Consider the following 15708-nt stretch of genomic DNA (forward strand, 5'->3'; position numbering starts at 1 on the left):
GTGATGTCTGAGAAGAGCAGGCTCTGGAGGCTGCTGTACTTTTAGGAAGGAATCCACCTCTCTCCTTCGAAGCCAGGACACCAAAAGGCAGTGACAAGGGGTCAGGTCTGAGGTTCCACCAGTAAGTTAATGCAGATCTGAACCCAGCCCAGTTTTCTCCCCCAAGCACTAGGTGGTTGCCACATCTGTCTTCTGAGTTCATATTAGTTTTGAAGGGGGCTAGAGCAGGAACAGGCCTGGCCTCTCAGAAGCCAAAGGCAAAAGTCTTTTTCACTTCTGTACCTTCACTGAGTTGATGTGTAGCTTGTTGCTCAGTTGCTTTACCTGTCTCCTCCCCAAAGAAGACCCCATCCTGCTGCCACCACTCCCCAAGAGGAACAGCGTCTGCAAGTGATGCTTTGGGAGGGCCAGAGTTGAGGTGAGAGACTCAAGCTCCAAGGCACTATGCAGAGGGACAGCACTAGCATCAGTGAAGGTGTGATGGAAACATTTCATTCTGCCCCTGCAAGCAAGATGTGAAGGTTGGACAAGGAAAAAAAAGTGAAAAACAAAGGCTGTCCTCAGGACTGACCAGTAGCCATATCTGAGCTGAAAGGGAAAGCTCTTTGCCTTGGAGAAACCACTCTGCAGATATGGAGGGCTGAGCACTGTGTTAGTAGGGTCAGGGCATGCAGAACCTCTCAACCCTGAGATATGAGTTGAACTGACAATATTCATTGTCACTCGTGGGCTCAGGATCAACCTTCATGTTCTGTGCAGCACAAAGTTGGGTGACAGGCACATCAGATATAATGAAGACATGGGAAAAATAAAACTTTATTGGATTCCCATGAAGGGGGAGGCAAACAGTGTGATAAAGTACATAATAAGATAATGCATATGGAAAAGTAGCAATTCACAGGTGGTTATGCAGATGGAAAATTGCCTGAGCTATACATCAACTGGAATAGGGTTGTAGTGTGATGGAAGATAAGAGCGGTACAGGTACAGACAGCAGCCAGATAAAGCTTCAGAGCAAAGGAAAATAACCCAGACCAGGTCTCTTGTAATCCCTGATCCAAAGTCTCCTTGAATGTGTGTATGCAGTGCAGGCACTGTGAAATTAGACTCCATTTACAGTGGTTGGTTCCAATGGCCAAAGTGTCCCAAATACCAGATTGATTCCCCAGGAGATTGTGAGAGGGGGGAAACATTTGCTCCTATTCAACACAGTCAGGAAAAACAGAGAGCCATAAAACTAGAAATTGGTCTTGTTTATTTTCCTATATCATTAGCCTTTTATGATCAGTTGCTGGTACAAATATTAACAGTGTCAGGTCTTCTTTCATTCAGGCTGTGAAGCAGCATTGAACTTGGTGGTAGCAGCACTTGGCTATCTAAACAGGTTCGCAGACTTTGAGGTGTCTTTCAGGACTCTGTTCCAAGGCATGAAGAACTTAATCCCCAAATCACATGAACTGGTCTGTCAAATTTCACTCTGTGTTTGACCTGGCTGCCTAGCTCGACAGAATTTGCCTAGAAGCTATGGAGAGATTGGTTCAGGAGGTACCTGCAGATGGTTCAACTGTGTGACCCACAGCATGTTTCTGGGACTCCCTGTGAGTGTCAGCGTGTCTTTCCTAGGGATTTGGGGCAGATTTCTGCAACGTTATCAACCTCACTGCTTTGCTGTGGGAGTCTAGATGTCACACCTACATCTCATGGACTGTATGCATGTCACCAGACGTCCTCCGTGGTCCTTCGAGCTGCTCCAGGCACAGCCTCCCTCTCTGGAGAAGTGTGGGTTTGTCAGCCAGGATCACAGTTTGACATCGATCGTCTGCACCCCCTCGCAGCTAGGGAGCAACGAGCGGGTCAGTGACCTGTGGGGCAGATGTAGAGGTGGAGGGCAGTGGAGTGGGAGTGGATGGAGACAGCGAGAAGGAAATACGAGCGTGATGTGTCAGGATGGGGGTGGCGAGTCCTAGCCTAGCTAAGTTGGGCCTTAGCAGCTTCCCCACTTGCCTGGGGGGCTCTTCAGCGGGGCTGTGGTTATTCACGTAGGATAGCACAGGTTGCCTGTGGCCGAGGCCTTAATGTGAATGTTGTTTGGGGGACAGTGAGGTCCAAGTCAGACTCTGAAACTCCTGGCTGGGGTTGGAAAGTAAATGTCTGCAGCAATCCTACAAAGAAGACAAACAGCTCCATCTTGGCCAGGCTTTCTCCGATACAGTTCCTTCGCCCTGCAGAGGAAAGCAGTGGGTTTATTTGATGGAAATACCAAGTTAGAAACAGGAAACATAATGGAAACAGGAGTGAAACCTTAGAGGTGGCTTCAGGGCATTTCAGAGCAGAGCAGCCCAAGTTGCTAAAGGTAGCTGACCCCTCACACTGGCACCAAGTGGCAGCCATGTGGCAAGCTGCAGGGTTATTTTGTATTTATGATGTACCCTCTCCTCTCCTTACTTCAGAGGTTATCTTGTCTAATGGATGGACGATCTCTCACCTCATTAGGAAATGAATTGTTATCCTGCCTGTCACTTATATGCAAAGAGACCAAGCACATCCCTTCCCCTCCTTTGCCCTGTTCCCCTCCCCGCAAGACTGCCTGCTCAGATCATCAGCTCTCTGGAGCAGACAGGCTCCTGTTCTGTGTATAAGGGTGCTTAGCAGAGCAGGGCTGTGGATTAGGGTTGCAATTTTTGTGTTCAATAAGGAGTAGATCCTTTCCTTCACCAACTTGCATGCATGGACTTAGGAATCTTCCAACCCTCTCAGCATCTTTAACTGGTGCCTTTCTCTTGAAAAGCAACCAGACAGAAAAATGCCACCTCTTCCCAGAGTGGAATGGTCCAAAACTCACTCTAATAAAGGATTGTGTTTTTCCTTTCCTGCTCCCCCTTTGTGCTAGATTCCCAGCCCTTGCGTGACGGTCCCTGCAGGGGTGAAGCACTTGGTGGACAGCGAGAACTGGCTTCCTAACGTCAGAAGGGTCTGGTGTTGTAGCACGTTCAGGAGCACCTTCAAGCCCTCATTGCAGAGGAACAGCTGGGAAGCGTAAGGTTACACAGGAGGATTTGTAGGATTTTACAGGAAGTCTCCCTTTGTAGTACTTATGGGCTCCTGCAGTGTTGAGATTTGTTAAAATCCCAGCAAGACTGCTCCATCCAGCTGTGCCCTCTTGTAATGCGTGCGGCTGTAGTCATGGAGAGCACAGGCTGGGAGGCAGGCATTTCTGGAAATCAGCAGCCTTTGGAAGCATTTATGGCTGTCAGGAAGGCACTAAGTGATATTTCTTCTTTTAGGAAGGCTCAGGGGAGAGTTTCCGATACCTAACAACTGTTCCAGCCATTAGCTCAGTTTGAGTCCAAAGGGGGCTGGGCTTATGAGCCTCCGGGGAGAGAATGTTCATTGTATATTGTAAGTGAAACTTCAAAAAAAAAAAAGTTTGAGATGACCAAAATGGCAGACAAAGGTAGTGTCAGGAACAGAACCCAGGATGCCAAGTGTCCTATAACCCCCTAACCACAGGGTGGCTTCTTCCTCTAAAATAAATGGTCTTGCTGGAATCCTTGGCAGCCCCCAAAAGGCACCATGTAGCTGAGAAGGCCTCATTAGTGCACACTGTAATGAAATGATCCTGCCATAGCCTCAGCTCTGCAGGTCAGGGCTTTAGTCACCTGTGGAGAAGGGCAGGAAAGCCTCCCTCTTCACAAAATTCCCTTCAGCATCGAGGAAGTGGTTGGGGTTGAACTGGTGTGGTGTCTCCCACTGCGTCTTGTCCAGCAGCACGGAGGTGAGCGATGGGATTACAATTATACCCTGGAAGAAAATACATGAAAGTAGCTTTATCAGTAAAATGCTTGGTAGGGCAGGAGTGACGGATTTGTTCCTGTTTTGCTTTATTTTGTGACACAGACGTTGTTGTCCCAGGAGATTTGACCCTGAAGGTTTTATCCCATCAGTCAACAGAGGGAGATGTCAGTGAGATTTTCCCAGCACTGCCAAGGATCGAAGCCAAATGCCACGTGGCACAGTGAAAACCTCAGGCAGATCCTGTAAATTCCCTGGCAGATGCTTCACTGTGGAGATAGCATCAAAGAGGTAAACCAAGGTCACTCTTGGAGTGAGGAAGTGCTGAGCATGAGAGAGCCCGAATCGGGTCCTACAGTACTGTTCTCCATGAACTCAGTCACTGGAGAGGAAGGAACTCTTCTGTGGGTAATGTTGGACACTTATTTTGGGCTCCTGTCCTGTAGCTCCCTATAAAGAATCTGGTCTCTAGTGCTACCAGCAGAAATGAAGAGAAGCAACCCAAAAATGGGTTGGAGCAGTTACCTACCTTGGGAAGGAAGTAGCCCCTGAAGTGGGTGTCAACAGCAGTGCAGCGGGGAACGTGGGGCAGGAGGGTGATAAACCTCTGCACCTCGTGTAACACCGCGTTGGTAAAGGGCATGTTCTTCCGGTCCTCATACGTGGCCCACGTTCCAACTTTGATGGTTCTTCCAATCTCCTCTTGCACCTTTTCTGGAAGGAACAAAGAAAGGGGATGTGTCCCAGCAAGGAAGCCAACACTTCTGGATTCAGTTTCAGTAAAAATATACTTGTCCAGGGTCTGGAGGGAGAGGATTATTAAAACACCATCCCGGCTTTCCCCAGCTCTGTCTCCAGCTCAGGCACGTGCATGGGCTGTTCTCCCAGCATCATGCTCTTGTCTCCACTCTTCCTCTCTCCCAGCAAGGCACTGGGACTCTTGTTGTAACTTCATTCAGCATCTAATTACATCGGGAATTCATAAATTAAAGAGGTGGGAGGCCTCTCCTTCCCGTATCAGCCATACCACAGGATGAGAGGAGGTGAAAGGAGCTCACTCTGAATCTCCGGGTACTTCATCATCAGCAGGATGGCCCACTGGAGCGTCGTGGCTGTGGTCTCTGTTCCTGCCATGACCAGGTCCAGTATGGATGCTATTAAGTTTTCATCGTGGAAGATGCTGTCTTTCTTGTTTTTCTCCTTGAAAGACACAAGCATAGCGACCGGTAAGAAAGCTCTTAAAATAGTAAGTGTTAGCATTCAGCGAGTTTGGGAAATACCGCATAACCCACAAAACTGCTGGGCATGATCCTGTGTTTGTGAGCTGGGTGATGGATGGCCTCATCTTGCACACACAGCAAACAGCACCAAAGGTGGGAGGTTTGGAGTGGAGTGTTGGTTTGGCATTCGTCCCCACCCAGAAGCAGCCTGGGGCCCAGGGCCAGATGCTGTTGATAGTCTCAGCCTCACAGGTTTGGAAAGAGCACAGTCTCTCCCCTGCACAGAGGGAGATTCAACTGATGTCAGACTCTTCCTGCCCAGGAAGGGAGCAACAAGACTGAATCCCCACCAGTGTTCAAAATGACATTTCAGGGTGCTTCTCCTGGGCTTTAGGACTGCAATGAACCTTCCTCCATATAGGTGTGTGGAAGAGCTAATGCCTCACGTTGGCCCAGCTCCAGTGGGAAAGAAGAAAAAACTCAGAGCCCAAATATTTTGTGTGGAATGAAATCAACTGATGTGTGAAATTGCAGAGTCTCTGCTAAAGTGAGGTGCAGGGCAGGGCTAGCAAACCTACTGACGATTTATCACTCAAGTGCTTTAAGTGTATCATTCATCTTGGAACAACTGTATCAATGATTAATTGATCTGTTGTCATGAAAAGAAAGGCAGAGTCAGCTTTCGTGTGAATTCATGCATTTTCTACCACGAACAAAGAGTTCATCTCACGTTATTAGTGCTGCTATTTCAGGACTGGACTGAGAGAGTGACTTTCACTTCTTCACTTTGGTAGAAAAATCCCTGCAGTAAATTACACCAACTGTATGAGACAGGAATCTGATTTCAATGCCACAAGAATAACAGAGTTATCTTCCACAGATTTACATGAGATGACTGAAATCAAGACTCAGGAACTGTTTGACCTAGAAAATCCAAATAAGAGGCTGCGAACAGCCAGCAGAGCCAAGCAGTGAAATACCTCGTGTTGCTTGAATATCAGTGCGTCAGTGTAGCTCCTCACACTGTTCTCATTGATGTCTTCCCTGCTTGCCTTCATGTATTGCCTTATAATGGCACGCACGTCTTCTATTTTCTCAAGCAAAATCTTGTGGGTTTTGAAGAGAAATCCAAGGAATGGGTAGAAATTGAAATACTAACAAGGAATTGAAAAAGAGAAGCATTAGGTCTGTAGAAGTATCAACGTGCTGAAATAGCTTCTTCCTAGGTCATGATAGATCAGGTGAGCTTATCTTAACATCCCAGGGACCTCCCAGAGGGCTCACAGGCATATTTTTGTGAGGGTGGGCTTTGCAGCCTATGAGCCTTTATTCAGTACTATATAAGCATTTGCAGTTCTGTGGGAACAGCTCCTCTACCAGTAACAGACTGGTCAGCCTCTCAACAGGGCTGGGGCTCCAGCATGCCAGGCAGCCAGGCAGTTTATGTGACTGCTTGTTTTTTTCCAACATCAGTTATGAATGACTGGGTATGGCAGTTTGAAGATATGCAGAATTTTCCTGGTACTCTATGAGAAAGCATTTTTAATGCAGTCTGTTGAAGTCTCACTCACCTGGACATCAACACTGAATGTGTCTTTCAGAAAACACAGAAAAGGCAAAGAAAGCCTAGACAGTGCAATTGTGTTGAAGGAGATAAAAAATACCTGTGGAGCTAAAATGACCGTAGCTCAGTTCTCATTTTAGCTCTGCACAGATATGCAGGATGGTGCTAAAGCAGAATATCACAGGGAAATCTGGCTGCACACCTGTGGTGACCAAGGTGGTACATGGAGAATGTCTGAGGTGTAACAGCAGGTTGTGAGCATTTGGAAACTCCTGAACTGTGACCTGTGATTTGTGTGGCTCACTGTAATATGCAAGTGGAAAAAAAAAAAAACGTTAACCTCTGGGCCAGGTTACTTACATTCAAATATGGAGATCCCAGAAGAATCATAACTTCATCTATGAGTCTTAAGAGAGTGAGAAATGTTGGGTCCTTGTAGTCAAACCTGTCCCCAAAGAGCATGAGGAAGGTGATGTTGATTGGAGCGATGTTGAAGGACCTCAAGCTGAAAGGTTCCCCTGCAATGGGAGGAGGATGGAAACAGTGGTGTGATGTTGCAGCAGCAGTGACACATGTGGTGCTGTGGAGCACCGTGATGGTCCCCAGCTCACCTTTGAAGGATTTGATTGTCTCGATAAGGAAGTGAAGCTCCTCAAAGACTTTCCCTTCCATCATTTGTTTGCCCATGCCGAGGTTGCGCATGCTGGACACGGTGAATCTCCGCGTTGTTCTCCACAGCTCCCCGATGGAGAAGAACACACCTGGGGGGGGGGCATGAGACATCACCGCTGGGACCGTGCGCGGAGGAGCCCCACCACAAAAAACAAGATATGGGACTGGACGAAGAGGAATCTCCACAAGTGTTTCTGCTGCCCAGTTTCTCATGGGTTTGGGGAATAAGGATCTCCCATTTTTCCGTGTCCCATCCCTGTATCCTCTCAGCTCAGTCTTCCCAGTCTCACTGAGCCTGTAGTTCGTGAAAAACCAGCTCCCACCCAGCCCAGCCTGCCCCAGCTGCAAGATAAGCAGGTAAGGCTTTCAGACCACCACTGCTTGGCTGTAGGGCTGGGGAGAGAGGTTGGTCTAAGTCATGCAACCATTCTGACCCTATTTAGTTAGTTGCAAGTCTAGGGCCTCAAGCAACAACCCTGTATCTTTGAAGCTTCTCCCTTTGTTCTATTCCAATCATAAAGATCTTTTATCTTCGTGGGATGGGATAATTCAGTCTCCTCAACCCTAGTCAGTGCTGAGCTGTTTTTTGAGCTTCCCAATAACACTGTGTTTTCAGCAGTGGTAAAAATATCACTTTGTGGCTGTCACTGAGCTCATGCCTTGATGATCACAGCCACCACAAGCAGGGATGGGTATTTCATCCCATCAGAAAGAAAAAAAAAAAATGTGTTAGTAATCTGAAGACCGTCTCAGACACTGTCAATTAAAAATGCTGTATTATAGTATTGGCTGCAAGGTTTTTACATGTATTTGCCTTTTTTAGAACAAACACAGTTTTAAAGCAGGGAAATTTTAATTTGGAAAGCAAAACTTCTCAATTTAAAAATGCCAAAGCAAATTTCTAAACTTGATTTTTCTTTAATTCAGGCAATTTCATCTGGACCACTCATTTTCTGCAAACAGCTTCAGAGTCAAGAAATTGACATTTGCTGGAGAGAAAATGTTTCATTGGAGAATTTGTGACCCTTGCTACTTAACAGCCCCTGTGAATTTACAGCTTTGGGTCACCTCTGAGCAGCTCCAACTTAGGTTAGGAAGGTAAGTGTGAAAGGACTTATAGAGCAATACTGACAGTTTCCCAAAGGGATATTTTATATGTAAATGAGCTCTGAAAGATGCTTTTCTCCCCATCGATTCCTTTTCCTTATGTAGCGATAAATTCATCTCTTGATATTATGGCTGGGTAATTTAATTTCTAATTGTAATCCCAGCTCCAGCCTGTGACCAGCATATAAAGCTGCCTTTTGGCTGCTCACAGCTAAAGCCCTAGCCGAAGCAGAGGGTGGAAGAACAGGGCAAGATGTCCTCTGAACTAGTCAGGGATGGAGAGCCACCCTGGAAAAACTATGGGGTGTTTGTGGGAAGAATTTCCAGACTCAGCCCATTGCTGAATACATTTCACATTCCAGCCTTGGTGGAGACAAGATGCTGGGGAATAATGGCATCCAAAATTGAGGTACCTAGCACCAGGTGAACAGGACAAACCCTTAAGCTCCAAACAGCCCAGCCAGCCAGTCCAAAAACCCATGAGCCCACCAGGGACGTTTGTAAACGCGGTGGTGGCAGCAAGCCGCTCTCAGGGGCATTTATGAAAATTACCCCAGAATTACCACTGCACCTTTAAAAATCCCACACCTTGCCCTCCGATGCTTAGGATAGGGATTGTCTGCAGGTGCACCACCAAAAACAATGGCAGTGAAAAGGAGACATGCATGAAAGTGAGAAAAACCAAACATTTTCCACCGGCTTGGCTTCGGGAGGGTCCAAGGGGGATTTTTAAAAGCCTGGCTCTAGGGAAGCACTGAGCGACGGGACCATCCCTCCCGCACGCCCCCCCTCATTTCTCTAGTACCGTTTCCGTTCTGAATTTGGTCAAATATTGGGATGGATGGTCTGTCTACAAACTCCTCTGTGTAGTTCACAAGCGCCTCCCGCACAACTTCGTACCCAGTCAGGACCACAACTTTCTGGAAGCCAAAATGGAGGGTGAAGACCGGGCCATATTCTTCCGCAAGCTGAAAGAGAGGCAAGCTGTGACAGTCAGCGAAGAAGGAAAATGCCCGTTTCTTTCAAAAAGGACTTGCTATGTCTCATGCAGAGCCATCCCCTGCAGAGTAGCATCCATCAGCTGCATTGTGGTCAAGCACCAGATGTTTGCATGGATGCCAGGCTGGGTGTGGGGTTTATTGCCCCACGGCAGCCCCTGTCCCCAGTCGGGGCATTGTTAATCTCATTTCTATGTTAAGAGAAAAGTCAAAAAGTGAAAAACAAAAACCAAGCACCTAGAGTTAAAGACCAGACCTCAAATGGCAGTGCAAGTTGACAAACCAGAGAAAGACAAAAAGGGAGCAGGCAGTTCAGTGCAAATAATGATGCTGTTACTCGGGAAAGCTCTTACTCACGACACCCATCTCGTACCAAAGCAATCCCGCATCCCTGCTACTAGATCAGGAGACAGGTTTCACCCCTGCTGGGTGTACAGTTTGTCCTGCATGACCACAAATTGCAGTCCCATGCCCCTGTGCTCAGACCTGGCTTTGGTACCTCTAGTTTAGCTGGGCACAGCAGGGAAACCTGCAGCAGGAGCAGGAGGCTGCCCAAACTGCTGGCTGTCCCCGTGCTTGTATGCAGCGTGATGCTCATTTTGCACCAAAAAGGACACATCTTTGCCACAGCATGGCAGGCTCTTTGCAGAGTACACCAGCAGGCAGGTAGGGAAATGTGTGCTTGGTGAGGACCATTGCACGTGTGCCTGCTGCTACGTGCCTGCTGTGTCCTCAGCACCTCTTTTTTTTCCCTGGGTATCTCCATGTCGCTGCACCGGCAGCCTGCCCATGAGGCTACACACCGCTGCTGCAGCTGCACCGTGCTCCCTGGTAGTCCCTGGAGACAGCAGAGAAGGGCAGCGGCAGCCCTGCTCTGCCTCCCAGGCAGGCACACGCTGTGTGCGTGCAGCCCCAGCCCCAGCTGCTGCAGCTTTTGCCGAGGAGGAGGGTGCATCCTGCCTGCCTGCAGCACTCCTGTTGGGGTGCCCAGCCTGCAGCCGCTGGTGCACATTGCTCAGTGCAGTCACCGTTGGTTTTTTTTGTTATCTGTGGGGTGAGAAGCAGGGATAACCCCTCTGGATTCATCCCAAATTAAAGGCAAGCATAGGCAATACCAACTACAGCCTTGCGGGTGATGAGAGCATGCAGAGGTAATTCACAAACACAGTTCAGAGGCAAACATCTGCCCAGCCCAGCCCCACTGGGTAAACTGCCCCCAACCCTGCCGCTGCCCACAAGCAAGCCCAGGGGCTGCAACCTCAACCCCCAGCACCACAAATCCTCCCTGAGAGCCGCTGGCATTTGTTTGGCATTGGTGTTAGGGAGCCTGGCACCGCCGCTGCTGTCTGTTTGCTCACTCTCTCCGTGTCCCCAGCAGGTCGATCCTTTGGTGCCGTCTGCCAGGGTGAGGAGGGAGCGCTCAGCAACCCCCCAGGCTGTGCCAGCCTCACCTGATGCCAACGAGCGGTTTACCAGCATGAGCAAAGTAAGTCGTTTCAATTGCAAGCTAATGGAAGAGCTTCCAGGCTGCTCAAACTTTCCATCCCACTCTTGTACTGCTATCTAGATTTTAATGCAAATCCAACTCAGCCAAAAGGAAGTCGATTTTGCAACAGGGTGTCTGGGTTTGGCACCCTCCGAAGCAGTGCTGGGGTCACCGCATCGTGAAATTTCCCCACCGCTTCTCTAGGGCACGGGATAAGGAAGCAGTTTCATTTCATGCTAGTTCTTTCCTAATGCTATACAAGTTTTCTGGGCATCAGAGCTGTCAAATTAATATTTAAAACCCCACAAGCATTATATACTTCATGTACATCATCACAATTACATGAAGAAATCACATATTACCCAGAGGTCTTTTTTTTTAATGGTTGATCGCTCACAAATGACATTGCATCAACACAGACATTGGCTCGAAGAAGATCAGAGAAAATATTATAAAGCAATTTTCACACCTTTACAATTTAGTTCAAATTAAAAAAAGACAAAAAAATTGCACAGATATAGCCCAGGCAGGTTTAAAATGTGCAGGGGTCTGGGTTTGGGGTTTTTTTGTCCTACCTTCATTAGAGATTTATCTTGCCTTCTAATATCCACCAAATGCAGGTTACCAATGATCGGAAGAGGAGTTGGACCAGGAGGCAATTTAAAAGATGACTTTTTAGAGCCAGTTGAAAAATAGATTACAGCTAATAATACTGCTGCACAGAGCAGACAAATTAATACAGGATCAGAGATAAAAGGAATTAAAAAAGACATTTTTTGTAATAATATATTTTTTTGGTGTTAGAAGCAATAAAAATGCAGTGGCACTGTTCAGTTTCTGCCAGCTGGCTTTCTGTTTGTTCTCTGCGATTGCTACAAGCACTCGATTCTTATTAAGGTTTGTAGAGTACCTAAATAAATACTGCTTACTCCACCCTCTTTAAACACCTCAGAGAATGTGGTCTAAGCAGTTTGCAAAGCCTGTCCAGAAGTAAAGAGAGTTTCAAATTACAAACCTATGCATGTGTGTGCAAGAACATATACATGGGAAAAGGTGCTTGGCATTCCTCTATAGCCTCCTCCTCCCCGAGACCTCAAAGTCCTTTACCAGCAGTACTATGACCCTGCGAACACTCTGCTGACACAGGGAAATAAAAAGGTTCTTTGAGTCCTATTAGAAGCCTCCAGATTTGGGTTTGGATAGGGTTTGAGATTTCCGGGCTGCTAGAGAGAGAAATAGTGTTGTTAAGGGAGACTTTAACTTTGTTGATGTCAAGTAGAGATTAAAGGTTGTTGATGATGGTAAAGCTCTTGTATACCTCAGTGTCGTAGCCCATAAACTTCTTCATAAAGCAGGCTCTGAGGTGCCCAGAAGGGATGCGATTGCAGACTTTGTGTCTGAAGTGGAGGACATGTAATAGCTAGCCATGGAAAATGAGCTCGGATCAAATGATCAGGAGTGGATTCAGCATACATTAAATGGAAAGGCAAAATATGATCTGAAGCTTTGGGAGGGGGGGATTCCTCATTTTGAGAGAGCAGCTTCTAAGAGAGAGGGAATGAAATGAAGTGAATGAAGGTGGCTATCCTGGCAGCTCCAGAACATGAGCAAGATGGAGAACTGAATTAGTTTAAGTCAAAGGTACAAAACACCTGGAGTTTGCATTCCTCCTAAGGGCTAAAATGTCCTAGAGAGGAAATTGAGATCTGTCTGGCTGCACAGTGGCCTTCAGGAGGATGCTGGTAATAAATAGTCAATGGAATAAGTTTGTTCAGGGAAGAAAGATCTCTTATGTTGTAAGGAAGTACAAGGCTAAAGGTGCATTTATCCAAAGGTTAGATTGTATAAAGAATGTTACTCAACAAACGTGTCCTCAGACTCGTGAACACAAAGAGGGCAGGGAAGGAAGTGGCCTGACGTGAGGGGGGCATAGCTGTGTTAGCATGGTCCCGAGGCAAACGGCCGCTTTGGTGCATGCTGGAGCTGCCGCATGGTGCGGAGAAGACACAGCGCGGTGGTGCCCAGAAGCAGAAGCTGTAAGTGTGTCGCAACATTTCTGGGATTTTTTTTTTATTAGTTTCCAAGAAATGGGCTGGAGGCAACGGTTTTCCGAAGAGCATGCCTGGGATGACTCAACCCTGCCTGCTCAAGTGAGCAGAGAGGCAGGGGGGGCGTAAAGGCGGGCGAGCAGGATCGGGGTTGGCACGGGGTATGGGACATGGGCACCGTGATGACAGCTGGCAGTGGCACAAGCTCCGTGCCCTGGGCACAGTGTCTGCTCCTGCAGTGCTTTGCTGGAGCAGAGCACCCCACAGTGCAAGAGCTACGTGTCACTGCTGCGCTCCTGGTATTTCATCCTTGCCCTGGGAGCTACCGAAATCATAAAAAGGCCTTTCAGAGAAAGAGCTTTAAATTATCTCTGAAAAGCCAGGGGGGTAGTGTGTTGTGTTTTTTTTCAAACCAACCTCTGAGTGCAATGCATTAAAATGACAAAGGTAAGCCAAGCTCTTGCGATGACAAGAAATTCCTGTCTCAATAATGCGTCTGGGCTACGTGCTGCCCTGCCTGAGCACACAGAGCCCAGCACAAAGCACCTGCCAGGCACTGACAGCATTCCTGGGGCAGCCGGGCCCCTCGGGGTGATCGCAGCTGGGTTGTCCCTGGTCCCTGCTTACCCCCGCCACTGCATGTGAGCTGAGCACATGGGTGAGGACACAAGCACAGGCACTGGTCAGCCTTGCCCATCGCCCCCAAGCACAGCCATCACGTTTTGGCAGCCCAGGGTGTGTAAAGCCAAGGAAAGCACCAGCCTTGGTCCCTTAATTTAACTTAAATCCCCAAAGATCTCTGTGCCCTCCCCGCCAGCCCCACTCTTGACTTTTCCCGTTCCCAGCAGTGCATTCAGGACTGCAGGCTCAGATAATCCTTGCTGGCTTTTACCATGATGAGTTCCTTTTAAGCAAGTGCAGGAGCTTCAGGACTCACCGTAAGAGGCCACATCAGAGAGCCATCTAGAGCAGCGTCCTGCCTCAGACAGCAGCCAGGCACTGGGGGAGCTCCAAGTGAGCACTGTACAATAATGTATTCCCCAGCCAAGAAAGGTTTTTTTCCTGATCTGGCTTTTACCTTGAAGAATGTGGAGTTGCATCCCTTCTCCAGAGCTAAAGTTTGTAAAAGGCAGAAAAACCTATTTCCTTCTATTAGCTTAAATTTCTTGCAATTCACTTCAATTTTCCATTTTGCATCTGCGGATGAGAAAAGGCTAATGGAAGCAGATGACTTGTCCTCTCTGGGACATTGCGTGGCCCTGCTCTTCCTGCCTCTCTTCTACATCTCCTCATTAAGGCAAGCAAGCACATCTTTCAAGGCAGTGTATTTGTGAAGGGTTTTCTTTCTCCATCATTTTCCCTTCACTCAACTGCTTGTCTGTCTCCCTGGGACCAATGCAAAAAGCCTTGCGTGGCGTCTTAAGCATTTTGGAAACCTGGGAGGACTCACTCTCTAATTCACCTGACAATGAGCTCTGAAAATTGCTCCCTTCTTACGTAGTTACCCTGCATCAACATGTGGACTGTGCGTATGTTTTTGATAGGGGATAATTTTGAAGGGGATGACTATTAAAGTATTGAAAAGACCTTTTCCGTTGTGACCTTATGGAGTTAGAAATTCCCTGTTTTTCTGTGAGCTGCGTGTGGCTCGGAGCATTGCTCACCCTTTGCATTGTTAAACATGTTCTGGCCGTGTGTTGCCCAGGGATCCCTGCGCTCACCTCTCAACCGTGGGCGTATTAAAGGTGCTGCAGCCCAGCTTTATCAGTTTGACCCTAAATCTACTTCATCCTGCAATGCCAGATAAATCAACAGCAACAGAACAAAATATTTATTTGTTAAGTAGGAGCTAAGGTCAAGCTTGCAGTGGTTAGACTGCAAATAAAGCAACAGCAAAATGAATGTAAGCAAGCAGAGCAGCAAAGGCTTCTTGTTACAGAGCTTGTTAAGCAGACTCCTTGAGATGTATCTGCAAGCTGGAGCTGGCTCGAAGGTACAATGCAAGTGCAACACCAGTACAAGTACAGTGCCGGTACCAGTGCAGTACAAGGCACAGTGTGACTATCAGAGTGCTGTCTTTAGCTGTGAACTAAAGCTACTGTGAAGAGTCATTGTCTTGGCTGAACAAAGAGCATCTGCTTTGTTATCCCTTTGTAATCTGTTCCTCCTTTTTTCCCTTCCATTTGCTGCATGGGTCAGGTTTAGATGACAGCGCCATTTTTTGACTTGCCACAACCACCCCCTAGGTCTCTGTAACTGTCAGGTTCTCCCTGTTTTCTTTTCATCCTAACTTGCCTTTCCTGCTTCCAGAGCCACACAAAAGCATGGCCAGTGACTCACCGCTCCTTAGCCCACATCTGGTTTCCTGCCTCTGTTTTGCAAACGAAGCTCCTCTCTTACCTGCATCATCACTCTGATTTCACACCTTCCCTCCCTGCAGGTACAGCTTGTTGTTCCTACACGTAATGGCTGCTGCATGAGATAAATCATTAAGTGTGCTCATCAGGCAGCTGCTCTAGGAAGGCTGAGGCTCCTGGGATGTCACCAGCTTTCTAGAGACCCCATATGACAAGTTCATGGTACAGATGAGAGGCTGGGTAATGAGGTCTAACCTGCTTCTCCTTCCAGTTTTACAGTATTACCAGTTTTTCAACATCAATTTTCAGTGACTACATACAAAATGCTATTACCTTTGTCAATGATGCGGGATGTATGCTGGCAGAGCATGAGCCTTACCAACTCTGGGTTTGTGACATCGGTTCCTACCTAGCACTTTTTGCAAGCACTAAAATACCGCTTGCAGTTCATGTTGTGATGGCCC

General features: G+C 47.6%; 1 protein-coding gene and 1 long non-coding RNA gene across 12 annotated transcripts in view; one reads left to right on the forward strand and one right to left on the reverse strand.

Annotated features, from left to right (window-relative positions):
- LOC118174131 (cytochrome P450 2W1-like) lies at nucleotides 1–11721 on the reverse strand. 2 transcript variants are annotated; one of them, XM_035339246.1, is made up of 9 exons: nucleotides 11415–11721; nucleotides 9161–9323; nucleotides 7188–7337; nucleotides 6937–7094; nucleotides 5993–6166; nucleotides 4851–4992; nucleotides 4322–4506; nucleotides 3660–3801; nucleotides 1–2222 (listed from the first exon to the last, which is right to left on the reverse strand). In XM_035339246.1, the coding sequence occupies exons 1-9, from the start codon at nucleotides 11610–11612 to the stop codon at nucleotides 2032–2034; spliced, it is 1503 nt and encodes a 500-aa protein (XP_035195137.1). In that variant the 5' UTR covers nucleotides 11613–11721; the 3' UTR covers nucleotides 1–2031. The 2 variants fall into 2 exon arrangements, with proteins under 2 accessions (XP_035195137.1, XP_035195139.1); XM_035339248.1 differs by having other exon boundaries at nucleotides 9256–9323; nucleotides 11415–11455.
- The window catches only part of LOC118174143, a 22686-nt gene continuing 14214 nt past the window's right edge, over nucleotides 7237–15708 (forward strand). For 4 of the 10 annotated variants that reach the window (XR_004754572.1, XR_004754568.1, XR_004754563.1 and 1 more), the window contains exons 1-4: nucleotides 7237–7605; nucleotides 8176–8346; nucleotides 10729–10839; nucleotides 15198–15484. This is a non-coding gene — a long non-coding RNA (uncharacterized LOC118174143). The remainder of the gene's footprint in view (nucleotides 7606–8175; nucleotides 8347–10728; nucleotides 10840–15197; nucleotides 15485–15708) is intronic. The other 6 variants (XR_004754564.1, XR_004754566.1, XR_004754565.1 and 3 more) reach the window with 6 other exon arrangements.

Source organism: Oxyura jamaicensis, chromosome 14, assembly GCF_011077185.1.
Source record: "Oxyura jamaicensis isolate SHBP4307 breed ruddy duck chromosome 14, BPBGC_Ojam_1.0, whole genome shotgun sequence".
Classification (NCBI taxonomy): Eukaryota; Metazoa; Chordata; class Aves; order Anseriformes; family Anatidae; genus Oxyura; species Oxyura jamaicensis.

What these genes read in the sequence shown, in the direction of transcription:
- LOC118174131 (XM_035339246.1), bottom strand. Translation starts at nt 11,612, where the DNA reads ATGTCTTTTTTAATTCCTTTTATCTCTGATCCTGTATTAATTTGTCTG. An exon ending in TGATATTCAAGCAACACGAG is followed by an intron (nt 4,993 to 5,992) that starts GTATTTCACTGC and finishes GTGTCTTTCAAG; the next exon opens with GAGAAAAACAAGAAAGACAG. An exon ending in TTTCCTGCCCTTCTCCACAG is followed by an intron (nt 2,223 to 3,659) that starts GTGACTAAAGCC and finishes TTTCCTCTGCAG; the next exon opens with GGCGAAGGAACTGTATCGGA.